Source organism: Hemitrygon akajei, chromosome 8, assembly GCF_048418815.1.
Source record: "Hemitrygon akajei chromosome 8, sHemAka1.3, whole genome shotgun sequence".
NCBI classification, from domain to species: domain Eukaryota; kingdom Metazoa; phylum Chordata; class Chondrichthyes; order Myliobatiformes; family Dasyatidae; genus Hemitrygon; species Hemitrygon akajei.
In genome coordinates, this window is record NC_133131.1 from 97,108,520 (window position 1) to 97,127,426 (window position 18,907).

General features: G+C 40.4%; 1 protein-coding gene across 1 annotated transcript in view; it reads right to left on the minus strand.

The window, feature by feature from the left end:
• The window catches only part of vps50 (VPS50 EARP/GARPII complex subunit), a 203,743-nt gene that overhangs the window by 73,603 nt on the left and 111,233 nt on the right, over nucleotides 1-18,907 (minus strand). Inside the window, exons 14-16 of the mRNA XM_073054232.1 lie at nucleotides 11,575-11,666; nucleotides 8,432-8,526; nucleotides 8,238-8,336 (exon numbers count right to left, since the gene is read on the minus strand). Of these exons, the coding sequence (XP_072910333.1) occupies nucleotides 8,238-8,336; nucleotides 8,432-8,526; nucleotides 11,575-11,666 (286 nt within the window). The remainder of the gene's footprint in view (nucleotides 1-8,237; nucleotides 8,337-8,431; nucleotides 8,527-11,574; nucleotides 11,667-18,907) is intronic.

An 18,907-nucleotide genomic window follows, 5' to 3' on the forward strand; every position in this document is an offset into this window, starting at 1 on the left:
GGTAATATTATGGTAGTCACGGGAGATTTCAACATGCAGTTCAATTGGGAAAATCATGTTGGTAATGGATCTCAAGATGGTGAGTTTGTTGAAGGCCTAAGAGAGAGCTTTTCAGAGCAGTTTGTCATTGAGCCTACTGGGGATCAGCTATACTAGATTGGGTGTTGAGTAATGAACTGGAGGCAATTAGGAAACTTAAAGTAAAAGAACCCTTAGGAGCCAGTGATCACAATATGACTGAGTACAACTTGAAATTAGATAGGGAGAAAGTAAAGTCTGACGTAGCAGTATTTCAGTGGAGGAAGGGAAATTACAGTGAAAAGAGAAGGAAGTTGTCCAAAATAAATTGGAAGTTGTTGGTAGGGATGTCAGCAGAGCAACAATGGCATGCGTTTCTGGGAAAAATGAGGAAGGTGCAAGCTAGATGTATTCCAAAAATGAAGAAATACTCAAATGGTAAAATAGTACAACCATGGCAGGCAAGGGAAATCAAAACTATTGTAGAAGTAAAGGGCATACAACAAAGCAAAAATTAGTGGGAAGACAAAGGATTGGGAAGTTTTTAAAAACATATGAAGAGCAACTAAAAAAATCATTGGAAGGGAAAAGATGAAATATGAAAGCAAGCTAGCAAATAATATCAAAGTGGATAGTAAAAGTTTTTTCAAGTATGTTAAAAATAAAAGAGAGATGAGAGTGGATATAAAACCGCTAGAAAATGAGGCAGGAGAAATAGTAACAGGGGACAAGGAGATGGCTGATGAACTAAATGGGTATTTTGCATCAGTCTTCACTGTGGAAAACACTAACAGTATGCCTGATGTAGTGTGTAAAGGAAGAGAGGTGGGTGTAGCTACTATTACAAGAGAGAAGGTGCTCAAAAAGCTAAAAGACATAAAGGAACATAAGTCAGCTAGACTAGATGAACTCACCCTAGGGTTCTGAAAGAGATAGCATTGGAGATTGTGGTGGCATTAGAAATTATCTTTCAAAAATCATTGGACTCTGGCATGGTGCCAGAGGACTGGAAAATTGCAAATAAGTAAGGAGGAAGGCAGAAGAAAGGAAATTATAGACTAGTTAGCCTGACCTCAGTGGCTGGGAAGATGTTAGAGGTGATTGTTAAGGATGAGGTGATGGAGTACTTGGTGACATAGGACAAGACAGTACAAAGTCAGTATGGCTTTCTTTAGGGAAAATCCTGCTTGACAAACCTGTTGAAATTCTTTGAGGAAATTACAAGTAGGATAGATAAAGGGGATGCAGTGGAAGTTGTAATTTTGGCCTTTCAGAAGGCCTTTGACAAAGTGCCATACATGAAGCTGCTTACCAAGTTAAGAGCCGATGGTATTACAGGAAAGTTAGTCACATGGTTAGAACATTGGCTGATTGATAAGAGGCAGTGAGTGGGCATAAAAGGATCCTTTTCTGGTTGGCTGCCAGTGACTAGTGGTGATCCGCAGGGGTCAGTGTTGGGACTGCTTCTTTTTTATGCTGTATATAAATGATTTAGATGATGGAATAGATGGCTTTGTTACCAAGCTTACAGATGATCTAAAGATTGGTAGAGAGACAGGTAGTGTTGTGGAAACAGGTAGGATGCAGAAGGACTTAGACAGATTAGGAGAATGGGCAAGGAAGTGGCAAATGAAATATAATGTCGGTAAATGCACGGTCTATTGTGGGGACTATTTTCTAAATGGAGAGAAAATCCCAAAAATCTGAGATGCAAAGGGACTTGGGAGTCTTTGTGCAGAACACCCTAAAGGTTACTTTGCAGGTTGAGTCGGTGGTGAGGAAGGCAAATGCAATTTAGCATTCATTTCAAAAGGGCTAGAATACAAGAGCAAGGATGTGATGTTGAGGCTTTATAAGGCACTGGTGAGGTTTCACCTTCTGTATTGTGAACAGTTTTGGGCCCCTCAACTTAGAAGAGATATGCTGGCATTGGAGAGGGTCCAGAAGCGTTTCACAAGGATGATTCCAGGAGTGAAAGGGTTATCATACAAGGGTTTTATTCTAGGCAATAAAATGGGGAGCATCAAAACCTGGAGTAAAGTATCAAGATAATTCACAGGAATATTAACATACAACAATTGACTCACTTTGGAAGATACTTGGGTAAATAATCAAAAAGTATTGGTTTTCAGGAACACCTTAAAGAAAGTGATGTTATGCAGCAAAATGTGCCCAGAAGGAAATTCCAAAGCTTAAAGCAGAAATATTTAAAAGCACATTTCTGGATCGTTTGTCAAGATCTCTGAATATTTCACAACTGAAATCAGGTTTACTATCACTGTCTTATATGATATTTGTTGTCTTACGGTAGCTGTACAATACGATAATATTACTATAAGCTACAAAATAAACAAGTAGTGCACGAACAAAACAAGGCAGTGCTCATGGACCGTTCAGAAATCTGATGGCAGAGGGGAAGAAGCTGTTTCAGAATTGTATGTGGATCTTCCAGTAATAAAACCACAGTATCACACTCAGCTTCAAAGGAAGTGTTTAAAATTCTCATTTGAAAAAAGAGCTGGAAGATGATCATCAACTTTGCAAAATGTCATTCAAAATGTTTACCTGGAGTTGACTGGTTAATTGAGGGTGCAGAGGTTGAAAATCTGCTCAACCTCCGCACCCTGTGTGAGAAACACCTTCAACACCAGAGAGAGTTCTACCACGTCTTCATAGACTTCAAGAAGGCATTTCACAGAATCTGGCACGATGCCTTATGGGCCACCATGAAGAAATTTAACATGGGGCAGAAGCTGATTTATACAATCCATCAGCTTTACGCCAAGGCAACCAGTGCAGTACTCGCTCAGGGCACCATCAGGGAGTGGTTCCATACCTCTGTAGGTGTCCGTCAGGCCTGCCTCCTCTCTTCAACGTCTTCCTGGAACGGATCATGAGTGTTGCCCTTGAAGGTCATGTGGGCACAGTCAGCATCGGAGGGAGGAACATCACAAACCTAAGATTTGCTGACGACATTGATGGACTTGCAGGAAAAGAGGACGAACTGGCCAACCTGGTCAGCCATCTTGACAGAGCCTCCACAAAGTTTGGAATGGAAATAAGTGCCGAGAAAACCAAGCTCATGTCAAATGCCAATGGTGCCATCACAACAGACATCTTAGTCCATGGTCAGAAACTTGAGACAGTGCAGTAGTTCAAATACCTGGGGACAATCATCAGTGATGAAGGATCAAGACCAGAAGTCCTGGCACAGACAATGACTGCACTATCCAAACTCAAGACAATATGGAGGGACAGCAACATCACCATGAAGTACAAGATCAGACTCCTGCATGCATTGGTATTCTCTATCTTCATGTACGCATGCGAGACATGGACCCTCACAGCAGAGCTACAGAGGAAGATACAGGCATTGGAAATGAGATGCTATCACAACATCTTGGGCATCTCATACTTGGACCACATCACAAATGAACAGGTCCGCAAGACCATCCAGCACCACATTTCCCCCATGAAGACTTTCTCACAACAGTGAAAAAAGAAAGCTGAGATGGTACGGCCACGTAACAAGATCGTTACGTGCAAAGACCGTCCTACAGGGAACTGTGGAGGGGAAAAGAAGGAGAGGTAGATAGAGGAAAAGATAGATAGACAACATTAAAGAATGGACAGGGAAAACATTTGCTAAGCTCTGGTACACAACCACGACAGATGGAACAGACTGGTGCAAAGCTTGTCATGACGGCGCCCTGACGACTCCATCAGGAGTTAAGGGCGCAAGGCAAAAAGGCAAAAAGACTGGTGACAAAGGAAGATCTTTCACTTTAAAATGTTACTGAAAAATAATCCTTTCCGATTATTTACCCACGTATCTTCTTAAGTGATGCAATTATTATAGGTTAATGCTTCTGTGGATCATCTTAATGCTTTCCTTAGGGTTTTGATGCTACTCATTTGATTCCCTCTAAACTGATGCTTTGAAAGGTGTCTAAAATCATCCATATTAATGACACAATAGCAGGCAAAAGAATTGTGTTCCAAAGCTGCATGTTTTCATATTTATGAAGTGGCTGATTTAATAATGAGTAGATTTGCTGTGTTGCCATGGACTGTAGTGGCAGCAGTACAGACAACAGCTGTTCAGGTGTCTGAAGTGCATCTTGGAAAGAGAAGTTGGGAGGACAGCAATTTGGTTCCAAGCTGTTGCTAAGATTCCATTCCATAAACTGGAAATCATGATAAATGTTCTCCTTGGAGATGGGATGTGAAATTTTTTGGATATCTCAAGCTGAAGTTATAATACAAAGGCGGATTGAGAGGCTAAGCTCAAACGCCTTTGGTCAGAGAAGCTCAAGGGATGTAGTAGATCAGGTTTTACAATTAAAGATATTGATGAATAAAGGACCCTCTGGTGAGAAAATCCAGGGCAAGATTACAAATAATAGGTAAGATGTTCAAGAGTTAGGTCAGAAATTGCTTCCTGACAAAGGATAGTGGAAATCTGAAATATCCTCACAAGCAGCTGCTTAAGAATTTAAATTATATTGTTAAATGTTTAAGCAAGGGATCTCAAAAACTAAGGTCAGTGGTCCTCCATTGGTTGAGGTCAACCATGAGTGTTGTGTCCTGGCTCTAGGTTGCTGGTGCAGCGCTGTGTATGGTTGATGAGACCAATGTGAGAGTAGCAGTCTGTTGCAAATGTCATCTATAAATGGTCTTCTTAGCTCTGCTGGGGTTTCAGCTTTGCTTCCTATGGGCCCATTTGTCTTCTGCCACATTCAAGAATTTTTCTTTGCTTGAATCAAGGTTTTGTTTCAGGGTGCTTCTCTTCCTGGTGTGGTCGGCTGAAAGTTCCTCTCAGGACTCAATATTGGATGTCCAGCACCTTCATATCCCACTCACAGACATCCTTGTCTCACAGTTGCAGGCAACCAGCGTTTCTCTTGCCTAAAGTCAGCTCACCGTAGCGGTTGTTTTTTAGGATGTGGCCATCCTTCATGCAGCGGACATGGCCCAGCCAACACAACATATGCTGCCTAAACAAGGCATACACGCTAGGGAGGTCAGCATGAGAGAGAACTTCAACATTAGGTACTCTCTCTCCAGGAGTCGTGACGAAGGCATCTTAAATGGAAGCTGTTAACCCTTCTCTCCTGCTTGTCATATTTCGTCCAGGTCTCGCTGCCATCAAGCAGTGTGTTGGTGACACAAGCATTGTACACCACCATCTTTGTTTTGAATGAGAATTTGGAGTTCTCTCAGACTCATGTGGTGAGGCAGGTAAGAGTTGTTGCAGCCTTCTTGATGCACTTGCCAATTTCTGCATCCAAGGAAACGTTGTTACTGATGGACCCCACGTATGTGAACTGATGGTACTTCCATGTTTTGTCCCAAGACGTTTGCCATTTTCAGGCTGATAGACCAAATTCTTTGTAGGCCTGGGACAAGTGATCCATCAAGTTCTGTAGGTCCGGTGAAGTGTCAGTTTCGAATGCTGCACGATCAACAACAAGAAGTCTCTAATCAGAGCCTCGTGCACTTTGGTTCTGGCTCTTAGGCAGGCAAGGTTAAGAAGCCTGCCATTTGATCTAGTGTGGAGATCCCTTTGGTTGCATTGCCAAATGTGTGCTTCAGTAGAAGGGTAAAGATCCCAAAGAGAGCTGAGCAAGAACACAGCCTTGCCTAATGCCATTGCTTATGTCAAGGTGCTCCGAAGAGCTGTCAATATATTGCCTAGTCCCCTTCATGTTGGAATGGGTGGATTTGATAATGCTCTGCAGTCTTGACAGGCAGCCTACTTTGGAAAGGATCTGAAAAAGCCTGTCTCTGCTGACCAAGTCAAACTCCTTGGTGAGACAATAAATGCAAGGCAGAGGGCCTTCTTTTGTTCTCTTCATCTCTCCTGCAGTTGGCAGAGAAAGAAAATCATGTCCGCAATTGACCTACCAGCAAGGAAGCTGCTATGTGACTCCGGGTAGACGCATTCAGCCAATTTCAGTAGGTGGACTTAGAAAACTCAGGCAGAGACTTTGCCACAATACTCAAAAAGGAGATGCTCTATAGATGTCACAGTCGCTTCTCTTGCCTTTTGTTTGTAGAGGGTAATGATCTTGGCGTCCTTCATATCCTGCAGTACAGCTCCTTCTTGCCAACACTGATAAACAACTTCATGTAGTGTAGTCATGCAGTAGAGTAGTCATGCAGTGCTTGAGCAGGTTTAGGGGAATCCCAAATTGCCTGGTACGTTCCCAAAAGCAAAGCTGCCGATACCTTGCTGAGCTCCTCTAGGATCAGCTCTGCATCCAGTTCTATTGTTGTCAAGCACTCAATAACATCCAGGGTTGAAGTGGTGACAATGTTCACTCCGGAGTAGAGGTCAGAGTAATGTTCGACTCATTTCTTCCTCTGTTTGCCCCTGCCTGTGATTACTTCCCCACTGATGGATTTGAAAGGGTGCCATCTTGGTCTGAGGGGACAAGGGCTTTCAATGGCAGTGTAGCGGTTAGCTTGGCGCTATTACAGCTTAGGGCATTGGATTTTGAATTTCAATTCCGACATCGTCTGTACGTCCTCCCCATGGAACGCATGGGTTTTTTCTCTAGGTGTTCCAGTTTCCTCTGATAGTCTAAAGACATACTGGTTAATAGGTTAATTGGACATTGTAAATCATTCCATGATTGGGCTAGGTTAAATCAGAGATTACTGAGGCAGCACAGTTTGAAGGATCAGAAAGGTGTATTCCACTGTAACTCAAAATTAAATAAATAAATAAACTACATGTCAACTACTCATTCTTCCAGACTAAATTTCAACACAAGGTTTCCTAGAGACACCATCGCTCCAGACACTGGCACCAGCTGGATGTGATCCTAGTTAGGTGCTTCTTCTTTGGCTGTATGCTTGTTACATGCTTCTACCATAGTGCAGACTATGACACAAACCACTTGCTGGTGACTGCAGTAAGAATTAAAGTAACTAGAAAAAGATATTGTTCACTTATGACCTAACTGAGATGTTGAATAGTCTGCATCTTTTCCTCTATTACAACAAGAGAAAACAAATTTGGATATGAAGGCTGGGTGTAGGAATAGGAAGTAGCTGGTGTCAATCTTTCAAGAAGAAACAATACACAATTGATCTAAAACCAAGCAAACAAATCCTACTTTCTACCAAAAAGATGGTTTGTGGTTCAGAGAATGACCCAGCAAATGATATCAAGAAACTGTCCTTTCATTTCCCTTTATACAAACCACATTGTAAAATAATTGTTTTGAGTTCTAAACTTGACCCAAATTTAAACCACAGCGTACAATTATAAAGGAAGCAAAATTAGTCATCACCAAAAGATCTAAAAACAAACATCTTCTCAGTAAATAAATATGAACCACAAAACAAATGACAGCATAAAAGCACACTAGTTTCCACAAAACAGAATGTTCTGGCAATAACATAGCCATCATTAAAATAAAAAACTGCGAACGCACAGATATCCGATAATCTGAGATGTCTGAGTCTATTATTAAGAATGAGATTTTGGGATACTTGGAGACACATAATAATATAAACCAGTCAGCATGGTTTTCTTAAGAGGAAATCTTCACTGACAAATCTGTTGGAATTCTTTGAAGTGGTAACAGCCAAGATAGACAAAGGTGAGTCAATGGTTGTTACTTACTTGGACTTTCAGGTCTTAGACAAGATGCCACACACGAGGGTGCTGAGTAAGACAAGAGCCCATGGTATTACAGGAAAGATGCTAGCATCGATTGGCTGACAGGCAGGAGGCAAAGAGTGGGATTAAAAGAGGGCTTTTTCTGATTGGCTGCTGATGGCTAATGGTGTTCCACGGTGATTAGTATTGGGTCCGCTACCTTTCACGTTATGTTAACGATCTGGATGACGGAATTGGTTGCTTTGTGGTCAAGTTTGTTGATGATACAAAAATACTTGGAGGAACAAATAGTGGTGAGGAAGAAAACTCCTATGTCTTATGGTCTAAGTTAGTGCTACATTAGTGGTTCTAGATAATGAATGCTTATTTTATGGGTTTTGTCTCTTCTCCATTTTAGCAAAATAACAGTAAAGAACCAACAAATGTATAAAAAATTCTATTTAACAGTTCTGAGCAAAAAAAACTACCATTAATATGACTAGAGGTATAAGACTGTAAAACATTTCATTATTATAGCAAAGTATTTGACAGCTGAACAAAAATATTAAATATGTAATTAGATTCCAATGAAAACATTTTTTTTTACCTGTGATAACTTTTAAAATAATTCAAACTTTGTTTCCGAATAGACTCCTGCAAAACTTCTGATTTACTGCCACAGAATTCTTCACCAACTTGCATCAATCTGGTTTGTAAACAATGAAGTTTAAAATTCATTTAATAAATGCAAGTGTATTAAATCAAACATAGGGCTGGTTTGGAAAAGTACATTTTCAATACCTGCTAATAATGTCCAGTACCAAAATAAAATCATCATACTTGAAGTTGGATAAATCTGTTCCAAGCAAATAGGTCTTTGCCTTTAACTGAACATCCTATAAAACAAGAATTCTACTGTTAGTGTGTAACTAATATGAAATCATTTTAAATTTTAACTTTGAGGGTAGATCACAAGGGTAGATCTAGATTACTCTTCCCTGCTCTCAAAAAAACTCAAGGATTTAAAACAAGCTGGTGTTACAACACCACCAACTAGGCATGAAAGTTTCCTGATCCATCTAAGAAAACTGAACTGAATCTATAACCACGAGTAGAACCATGTGAAAGATTCTATTTAAGGATAATTTAGCAATTTTATTACAGGGTAAATTGTACTTTTGTGTGGACCATCAATACTGTATGCAATAAAATACTAAAATTAGTAACCATCAAAAATGCCAGCCTTCAGTGAATAAGACGAGTATCAGCAAACTTCCTACATGACAACCTTTGGCAAGGCTGAGCAATGAGTCACCTGCACAAATTTATTTAATATCATCAGTTCACTTTTATGTCTATGGTTTAGAATTGGTTCATGAGGTCAAAGCAAGCTCCATAGACAATGCCAAATTTAGAATCCAAGGTGCCTGATAGGGCAATTAGGTGGGCAATACTGAAGTTTTCTGCATCTTTGCTTGACTTTGCCTAAAGTGATTTGAAGTTCCTACTGCTATCCCAAGATGCAGCTTCTTCATTTTTATGGCAACAAAAACAGTGGGATGTCACAAAGAGTTTTTTTAAGGTGGTTACAAAGAAAATTAATGAAGGGAACAGTGGACAATGAAGTTATCAAATTTACAGTGGATCTCTATCAGCCAAGTGGGCTGAAGAATGGCAAATGTACTTTAATTCTGACAAGTACAAAATATTGCATTTTGGAAAGTCAGATACAGGTAGGACTTTACAGCAGGGCCTTGCCGAGTGTTTTAGAACAGAGGGACATTGGACTAATAATGCATAATTAATTTAAAGTGGAGTCACAGATAGACAGGCTGATGAAGGGAGTTTTTGGCACATTAGCCTTCATAAATCAGGGCTTTAAACTGGAAATTCATGGTGCAGTTGTACAAGACAGTAGTGAAGCTGCAAATGGAGAACCACGCTCAGTTTTTGTTGCCCTGCTAAAGAAACAATGTTATTAAACTTGAAAGAAAGTAGAAAATATTTAAGGATATTGCCAGAACTGGGAGGAGCGAGTTATCAGGAGAATTGGTCAGGTTACAACTTTATTCCTTAGGAATGCAGGGGCTGAGATGATTTTTATTGAGGTGCATAAAATCATGATGAACATTGATAGGGTGAATACACTCAGTTTTTTTCCCAGGGTTGGGAACCAAGAACTTGAAGGTAAAGGTTTAAGAGATGGTAAAGATTTAAGCAGAACTTGAGGGGCAACTTTTTTTTAAAACAAAAAGGTGGTTTCTATGTGGAATGAGCTGCCAAAGGAAGCAGTTGAGACAGGTACATTCACAACTTTTAAAGACAGTTGGACAAGTATATTGATTGGTAATGTTCAGGAAGTTATGAGTCAACTGCTGGCAAGTATAACTATCTATGATGGCATATCATGGTCAGCATTGACCAATAGGGCCAAAGGATATCTTTCTCACCTGTATAATTCTATGACTGTATGAAAGCACTGGTTAAGCAACACTCAGAATATTGTGTGCTGTTCTGATTACCACAACATAGAAAGAATGAGGTTGTACCAAAAAGTTCGCGAAAGAGCTTCAACAGGATTTTGCCTGAAATGGAGAGCTTTAATTACATGGAAAGATTGGATAGGCTGTGATTGGTCTTTGTGGAGCACATGAGGCTGAGGGGTGACTTTATAAAGATTTATAAAATTATCAAGGGCATAGTTATGGTAGATAGCCTTAACTAAGATAACCTCTTTCTAAGGGTCAGGAAGTATAAAACCAGAGTACATAAGTTCAGTGTAAGAGGAGAAATATTTAAAAGGAGATCTGAGGTGCAAGGTTTTCCTCTACAGAGATGATGGACGCATAGAACAAGCTACCAGGGAAGCTGGCAGAAACAGGTAAAATTACAGAGTTTTTAAAAAATCACATTTGGATAGGTGCATGGATAGGAAAAGAATTGAGCAATATTGGCCAATTGCTGGAAATGACATTATCATAGACAACTACCTTGGTCAATGTGGATAAGTCGAGCCAAAGGACATGTTTCCACTCTGTTTTACTTGATGTCTAAATTAATTAATTCTCAAGCAACTTAAAGAGCTAAATTTAAAATGAACACTTTCAATCTGAATGCATTTATACACTAAGTACTGGTATATGACATACAATCAATACATCTTTCACTCAATTCATCAGAACTAAGTCTTATTCATTGTAATAAATTTAATTACACATGTCAAAATAAACAGGGAATGTAGAAAGAAAGAAATAATGCTTTTTGGTAATTTATGGTAGATTTTAAAAAATGAATTATACCAAGAATTAACAGTGAGGTAAAAGTGCAAGACGCGTGGGATCCATTTTGGTTGTACGTTAATTTAAACTTAAATTAGATGTTTTTTTCTGTCTCTTAGTTTTATATGTTTTCCTGTTATGGGATGGCTGTGTAAATATGCTGTACTGTATCTGCTCTATGATATGCTGTGCTGCATTGTAAAATAACAATAAATAATAAAAAAAAAATTTGAATTACAAAAAAAAGAATTATACCTTAAGCGTTCATTGCAGAGCTACCGTGCTCTACCTCAAGACTCCTTGATACATTTATCATGCATCTTTGAGTCCATCAATCTCTGCCAATAATGATTTCCACCACTGCTCCCTATCCCCAAGCATCAAAGATTTTGCAGTTTAAAATCCAAAACATCATTCTTATTAAGCAATTTTATGTGGTCCTCAATAATCAGCCATTGAAGTTATATATGAAAGTCAAAAGCAAGCATGAAGGTATATGCATTTTAAATACGAGGTAAAGCAATTTGCACTCCACTAACAAATGACAGTAACTTAGAAGACAAAATCTAACACTATGCTTTTGAACAGCAATAATTCCTAGTAAACAAAAATAAAACACATTTAATAGATTGTAAAAAAAAAAGTTGTTGTAATTGAAGCACAGACCTGCCAAATGCGTGAAAGGCCATGTTCTAATTTCTTCTTTACATAGCTTCGATTAAAGTTAGGATCATCAGTTGTAATCTCACCATGGCCATCTGACAAAAAAAACTTCTGTGACACATCTTTTTTGCATTTTACATAGAGCTTAACTTCTCTAGCCGTTTCACACACATTGTGCTGTTGTCAGTATTCAACTAGTAATTTTCTCAAAGTAATGCTGTGATATAGGATTCAGGACTTCTCAATGATTTTTAAGCAGCTTCTTCCCTTCCACTATCAAAGTTCTGAGCAGTCCATACACCAACTCAGTATTCTTTTTCTGCACTTATTTATTTTGGTAATTTGTAGCCATTTTTATTGCTTTGCATGTAACTACTGCTATAAAACAACAAACTTCATGTCATACAAGTCAGAGATTAAAAATATCTTCTGCGTTTGCAACTCTAGATAATCAGCTGTAAATACCCAATTCTGACCAGCTGTGGAGATATCCATATTTTATCACATCAGAATTACCATTCAGTTAAATGGAAAGTAAAAAAAATGAAAAGAGATGGCAGAAATTTAATGAATTATAATTCACACCGGTCATTAAGTCATCCAGATAAAGAAATGCTTACAAAATATTTAAATTACATTGCTATCAGAAATAGCATGCTAATTGTATATGTTTTTCTTCTCAGCAGAATGTGACAGACTGCAAAGAAAGGTGACAAATATTTCAATTGGTTGCATTAATAACCCTACTCTCCTCTATAAACAAAAGTTTACAGTAGGGAGGCAAAAAAAAACTGCCAATGACAATGGATCAGAGTAAGAGGGTCACTTTCTACACTTCAAGCACTGGTATACCACTTTCATGAAGATCAGAGCAGATGACGAGCAAGACAGCATGGTAGTAGTTGATGCATTGAAGTTGCCTGGTGTAAGATGATACAAAGCACTGGGATTCATCTGCTGGAAGCATCTGCAACCTGAACTTAAGAACTGATGAGCTTGAATATAAGATTGGGAACCAGCAAAGTCTCAAAATGAGGAAGTTACGTGAATGTATTATTGCAGGAGATACCGTAGATGTCGGATTATAAGCCGCTACTTTTTCCCCACATTTTGAACAGCTTTGAACACTGCGGCCTTTACTACGGTGCGGCTAATGCATGATTTTTTTCATGCCGCCAAAAACATTTTGCCTCGTAACAGTAGACCAATAAAATTGATGAGTAGTTCACAGAGGTCCAATGAAATTGTACGATAAATCAAGCGCACTTTCACAATTAAATTATTGTAAATCAGTCATTTGTACTCACCCTCATCAACATGGAAAACACTCGAAGAAAAGCATTGTGCTGCCTTTATGGCAGTTATTTAGTTTATAATATTTTCGCTTAGTAATTCATTTTCTAGTTAAAGTTAGAAGTGTTTTAACTATATTTGTTTTCTGTACTACATCCCGGGATGCTATGACGTCACACCCGGTTTCGCCGAGTCTTGTGGGAAATACCGGTTTGCGATAAACGGGAAGGTGGGGGCGAGTGGCATTAGATCTGAGCGAACGCTGCTTTTAAGTTAAAGGCGATCAATAACTTTTCCTGGTAGGCTGCAGTATATATATGTTTTACCAGTCGTTAGGAGATATTGGAATGTTGTTCAGTAAAAAAGTATACGCAACGTAACTTGTGTGTTACCGATACGTATGTATATTTAAAAGTAGCCGTGTTAGAGGCACGGTTCGAAAAAAAGCATTTGCAATATGTATTTGTTTATGTTACCATATGGATTTAATTAAAAGTTAAAAAATCCTCACGTGTAATATCTTTCTGTGTAAATATCTCATATTACAACGTGGGACACCTGCGGCCGAAAATCCGGTGCGGCCTAAAATCCGGTGCGGCTTGTACAAGTACAAAATTGATTTTCTTTCTAAAATTAGAGCCAGCGGCTTTTAATCAGGTGCGCTCTGTAGTGCGAAATCTACGGTAATTAGCCCTGTAGTATGGAAAAGTGGTACAGCTGGAAGGGTTGCTATCATATGCCATACATGAGGCTGCTTAACAAGGTAAAATCCTATGGCATTACAGGAAAGATACCTGTATGCATAAATGAATGGCTGACAGGCAGGAGGCAATAAGTGGGAATAAAAGGAGCCTTTTCTGGTTGGCTGCTGGTGACTAGTGGTATTCCTCAGGGGCTTGTATTGGGACCGCTACTTTTCATATTGTTTGTTAATGATTTAGATAATGGAATTGATAGCTTTGTGACAAAGTTTGTGGATGATACGAAAATAGGTGGAGTGGTAGGTAGTGCTGAGGAAGCAATAAAATTGCAGGAGGACTTAGACAAGTTGGGAGAATGGGCAAAGTAGCAGATGGAATACAGTGTTGGAAAATGTATGATCGTGCATTTTGGTAAAAGTAGCAATAGTATGGACTATTATCTAAACGGGGAGAAAGTTCAAACATCAGAGGTGCAGAGGGTCTTGGGAGTCCTTGTGCAAGACGACGTGAAGGTTATTTTACAGGTTGAGTCCGTGGTAAAGAAGGCAAATGCAATGTTGACATTTATTTCGAGGGGAATAGAATATAAAAGCAAGGGGAAAATGCTGGCCAAACAAGGGGCTTGGACCTGGTGGGAAAGCGTTGAACAACGACATCTATCTTGGAATGTTCTGTGGCAGATGGCACCGCTCTGCATTTCTTTTCTATGCAGAGCAGTGTACAACCTGCTCCCAACACCTGCCAACCTCAGCACCTGGTATGAAGATAAGACAGACAGGTGTGCTGCTTGTGGCAAGAATGAAACACTTCAACATATTTTGAGTGCATGCAGAGTCAATCTTTCCAGCAGCATGTACACTTGGAGACATAACAATGTTCTCAAAGTTGTAACAGAAGCGGTTGAGCAGAGAGTACTGCAGCACAACTTATCTCATGTCCCATGCTGCACAGAACATCGCATATCATTTGTGAAAGAAGGCTCCAAGTCAAGGGTGTACAGCGCAGGCCCATGATCAAGCATACTTTCTTCAGCTAATGATTGGTGTGTCAAGGCCGATATGGATGAGAAAGGCAGTTTCCCAGAGCAAATAGCTTTCACCACATTGTGTCCAGATATAATCGTATGGTCTAGCACCAGTTGAGAAGTGGCTATTGGTGAACTCATAGTCCCCTGGGAAAACAACATCGATGAAGCCCATGAGCGCACGTTAACCAAATATGCAGAATTAAGATCAGAGTGCAGAGACAGAGGGTGGAAGGTCTCATGCTATCTATTCGAAGTAGGTTACAGTGGCTTTATTGCATTCACTTTCCAGAAGTGGCTGCATGATCTTGACTTCACTAGAAGAGGGATCAAGTCAACCAGCAGGGCTGTAGCTGAGGTAGCAGAGACAGGATCATCATGGGTGTGGGCCAGGTACGTCCAGAGGGGCAGAAAGTTGGACAGTGTTTTGCAAACCCTTCAGTAGTTGCATAGACACCCGAAGAGTAGACTATCTGTTGGATGGAAGCGACCAACAACTCTAACAGGGGCAGATGCCAAGTTTTTAAGCTCACCAGTGGGAGGTGGTGCTTTAGCACTGCTGGCCCACCACCTCGAGGGAGTCTTGATCATAAGTGGGCCAAAACTCCTGAAGACAGGTGGCAAATCAACTGATGATAGCACAGTTCAGTTAACATCTTAGTCCAAGTGTATTTTCAATTCTGAGCCTTTATAAGACACTGGTCAGACCACATTTGGAATGTTGTCAATAGTTTTGGGCCCCATATCTCAGAAAGGATATGTTGTCATTGGAGATTCACGAGGTTGGTTCCGGGGATAAAGGGGCTAACATATGAGGAGAATCTGGCAGCTTTGGGCCTGTACGCACTGGAAGAATGCAGAGGGATCTCACTGAAACTTACTGAGCTGCCGGCGACAGTGGTGGAGGAGGAAACGATAGGGTCTTTTAAGAGACTCCTGGATGGCTACATGGAGCTTAGAAAAATAAAGTGCAATGGGTAAAGCCTAGGTAGTTCTAAGGTAGAGACATGTTCGGCACAGCTTTGTGGGCTGAAGGGCCTGTATTATGCTGTATGTTTTCTATGTTTCTATGACTATATAGGGTGGTTATGGAGAGGATGTTTCCTCTGTCACAGGCTGCAGTGGAGACGAATCCACGCATATATTTAAGATGGAAGTTAATTGTTTTTTAATTGGTCAGGGTATCAAATGATATGGTGAGAAGGCAGGTATTTGGGGTTGAGTGGGATCCAGGATCAGCCATAACTGAAGGGCGGAGAAAACTCAATGGGCTGAATGGCCTGATTCTGCTCCCAGGACTTATGGTCCTAGAGTCAGAGTCAATCCTGACTGCAGGTGCTGTTTGTGTGGAGTTCACACATTCTCAAAGTGATTACTCCAATTCCTTCACATATCTCAAAAACATGTAGGTGACCATTGTAAATTCTGCTAAAGTGCTGATTGGGGGGTGCAGAGGGAGGAGGAGGGGTGTTGATGAGAATGTGGGGTGGAGGTACAGAATAGAAATGGGATGAATGCATAATTAGTGTTAATGGGTCTTTAATAGATCAGAGTTACTCAGTGGGCTGAACGGCTTTACGACTCACTCTCTTTGACTCTATGAACTGGATTGCAGGATGTGACCAAGAGCAAGGCAGGCATGCAGTATGAGAAGGACCCAGGCCTTACTACTTGTCCAACAGTTATCAGGTCATAGAGTCATAGAAAAGTACAGAAACAGGTCCTTTCACACTTTAGAACCATTTAAACTGCCTACTCCCATTGACCTGCACCGGGACCATAACACTCCATACGCATAGATGTGTCCATCCGAACTTTTCTGGATCGTTGAAATTGAGTTTGCATGCACCATTTGCACTGGCAGCTCATTCCACACTCTCATAAACTTAAGACTTAAGTTTCCCTTCATGTTCCACTTAAACATCTCATCCTTCACCCTAAGCCATGACTTCTGGTTGTAGTCCCACCCAACCTCAGTGGAAAAAGCCTGCTCTATATAAACCCCTCATAATTTTGTATATCTCTATCAAATCTCGCTTCAGTCTTCTGTGTTCTAAGGCATAGTCCTAACCTATTTAATCTTTCCTTAAAATTTATCTTCTCCAGTCCCAGCAACATTCTTGTAAATTTTCTCTGTACTCCTTCAATCCTATTTAAATATTTCCTGTAGGTAGGTGACCAAAACTTCACACAATACTCCAAAATTAATCCTCACCAACACCCTATACAAGTTTAATATAACATCCCGATATCTATACTCAATACTTTTGATTTATCAAAGACACTGAGCTAAAAGCTTTCTTTATGATTCCATCACTTTCAATGAATTATGGACCTGTATTCCCAGATTTCTTTCTTCTACAGCACTTCACAGTTCCCTACCATTCTCTGTGTAAGACCTACTGAGGGTGGTCCCAATATTTTTGCTGCTGATGCAAATACTTCTGCAAACTCTGATAGTCTTCCTCATTGTCTTAGTGTAATCTACTAATCTGCTGATCTAATTAACCACATCATCATCCAGATCATTGATTTAGATGACAAACAACAAAAGACCTGGCACCAATCCCTTGGGCACTCCATCAGTCACAGGATTCTGGTCAGAGGCACAACCATCTACTGCCACTGTCTGGTTCCTCCCATAAAGACAATGTCAAATCCAGTTTACCAGTGCATCTTCAATTCCAAGTGATTGAACCTTCTTATCAACCTCCCAAGCAGGATCTTGTCAAATGCCCTGCTAAATCAAGGCCACGTAGACAACTTTTGTGTCTTCTTGAATGTGCTTCTGGAACTGCTAGAGCCTGTGATTTGCAATTTGGAGATCATTTGGGTTCTCCAGCACTTGGTTGTCTGCAGGATTCCAAAAGGCAGCGAGCTTCAAGGTGAGGAGGCTGTGAGGGGGAGTGCAGGGGGTGGAGAACCGATGTTCAATTCCAGTTCACTGATTAAAGCAACGAGAGTCTGAAATATCGAAGCAAGTGTGGAAGATGAGCATTGGCTACCTGCCTTCTGATCACTGGTGGGATGGCTCTGCTGCCGGAGAGGGGAGCTTGTGTAGCCTCCTGCTGTGCCCAGAGAAGTTACCGAGGTTTTCTGCATTTAGGATATGGATATGGATTTGGACTATGGTCTATAGATCTTTTGTGCCAGTCTTGAAGTTTTTTTTTAAGTTCTGTGCTTTTTGCCCACTTTTTCGCGTTTATTTTTGTAGGGGTCAATGTTCTTGTGGTATTTTATGCGGGGGGCAGGGGCCACGGGGTTGATGCTCTTGTTGCTTATTTTGCAGTTTCTTTGTGCAGCGAGAGGATTTGGAAGCTGATGTTCTCTTTGCATTTTGTGTGGAGTGAGGGGGTTCGGGGTTAATGTTCTTGTTGTGTTTCATGCACGGGAGAGGGACTTGGGGATCAATGATTGTGTTACCGTTCTTTTTTTTCTTGGTTTCATGGCTATCCAGTGAAGAAGAATCTTAGAGTTGTATACTTTGAATTCATTGCCTTGTCCTCATCAACTTTCCTGGTAACTTTCTCCAAAAACTCTGGTTAGACATGACCTATTATGCACAAAGCCATGCTGACTATCCTTAATCAGACCATGTCTATCCAAACACTTATTTATAGTCCCTTAGAATACTTTTCAATAACTTTTCCACTAGTGACGTCAGGTTCGCTGGCCTACGATTTTCTGGTTTATTTTTAGACTTTCTTGAACAGCGTAACAATAGCTATCCTGCAAGCCTCCGGTACCTCCCTGCCACTAACAAAGATTTAAATACCTTTGCTACGGCTGCTGCAATTTCTGCACTTGCCTCCTACAGGGTGCGAAGGAACACCCTGTAAGGCCCTGGGGATCTGTCGCAAGAGCAAATACCTCCCCCCTCTGTTATCTGTATAGGGTCCATGCCCTCGATATTGCTTTGCCTCACTTCCATAGACTTTGTGTGCATCTGCCGAGTAAGTGCGGATGCAAAAACATCCATTTCCAATCTCATCTCTTGGCTCCATGCATACATTCCCATCCTGTGTTTCCAGAGGACCAATTTTGTCCCTTACAATACTTTTCCTCTTAACGTACCTGTAGGATCTCTTAGGATTCTCCTTCACATTGTCTGCTAGGACAACCTCATGCCTTCACTTAGCCATCTTAGTTTCTTTTTTAAGTGTTCTCCTGCATTTCTTATACTCCTTAACTACTTCATTTGTTCCTACCTGCCTCTTCGTGCTATGCACCTCCTTTTATTTTTTTTTAAAACCAGGGCCTCAATATCTCTAAAAACCAAGGTTCCCTAAACCTATTATCATTACTTTTTATTCATACA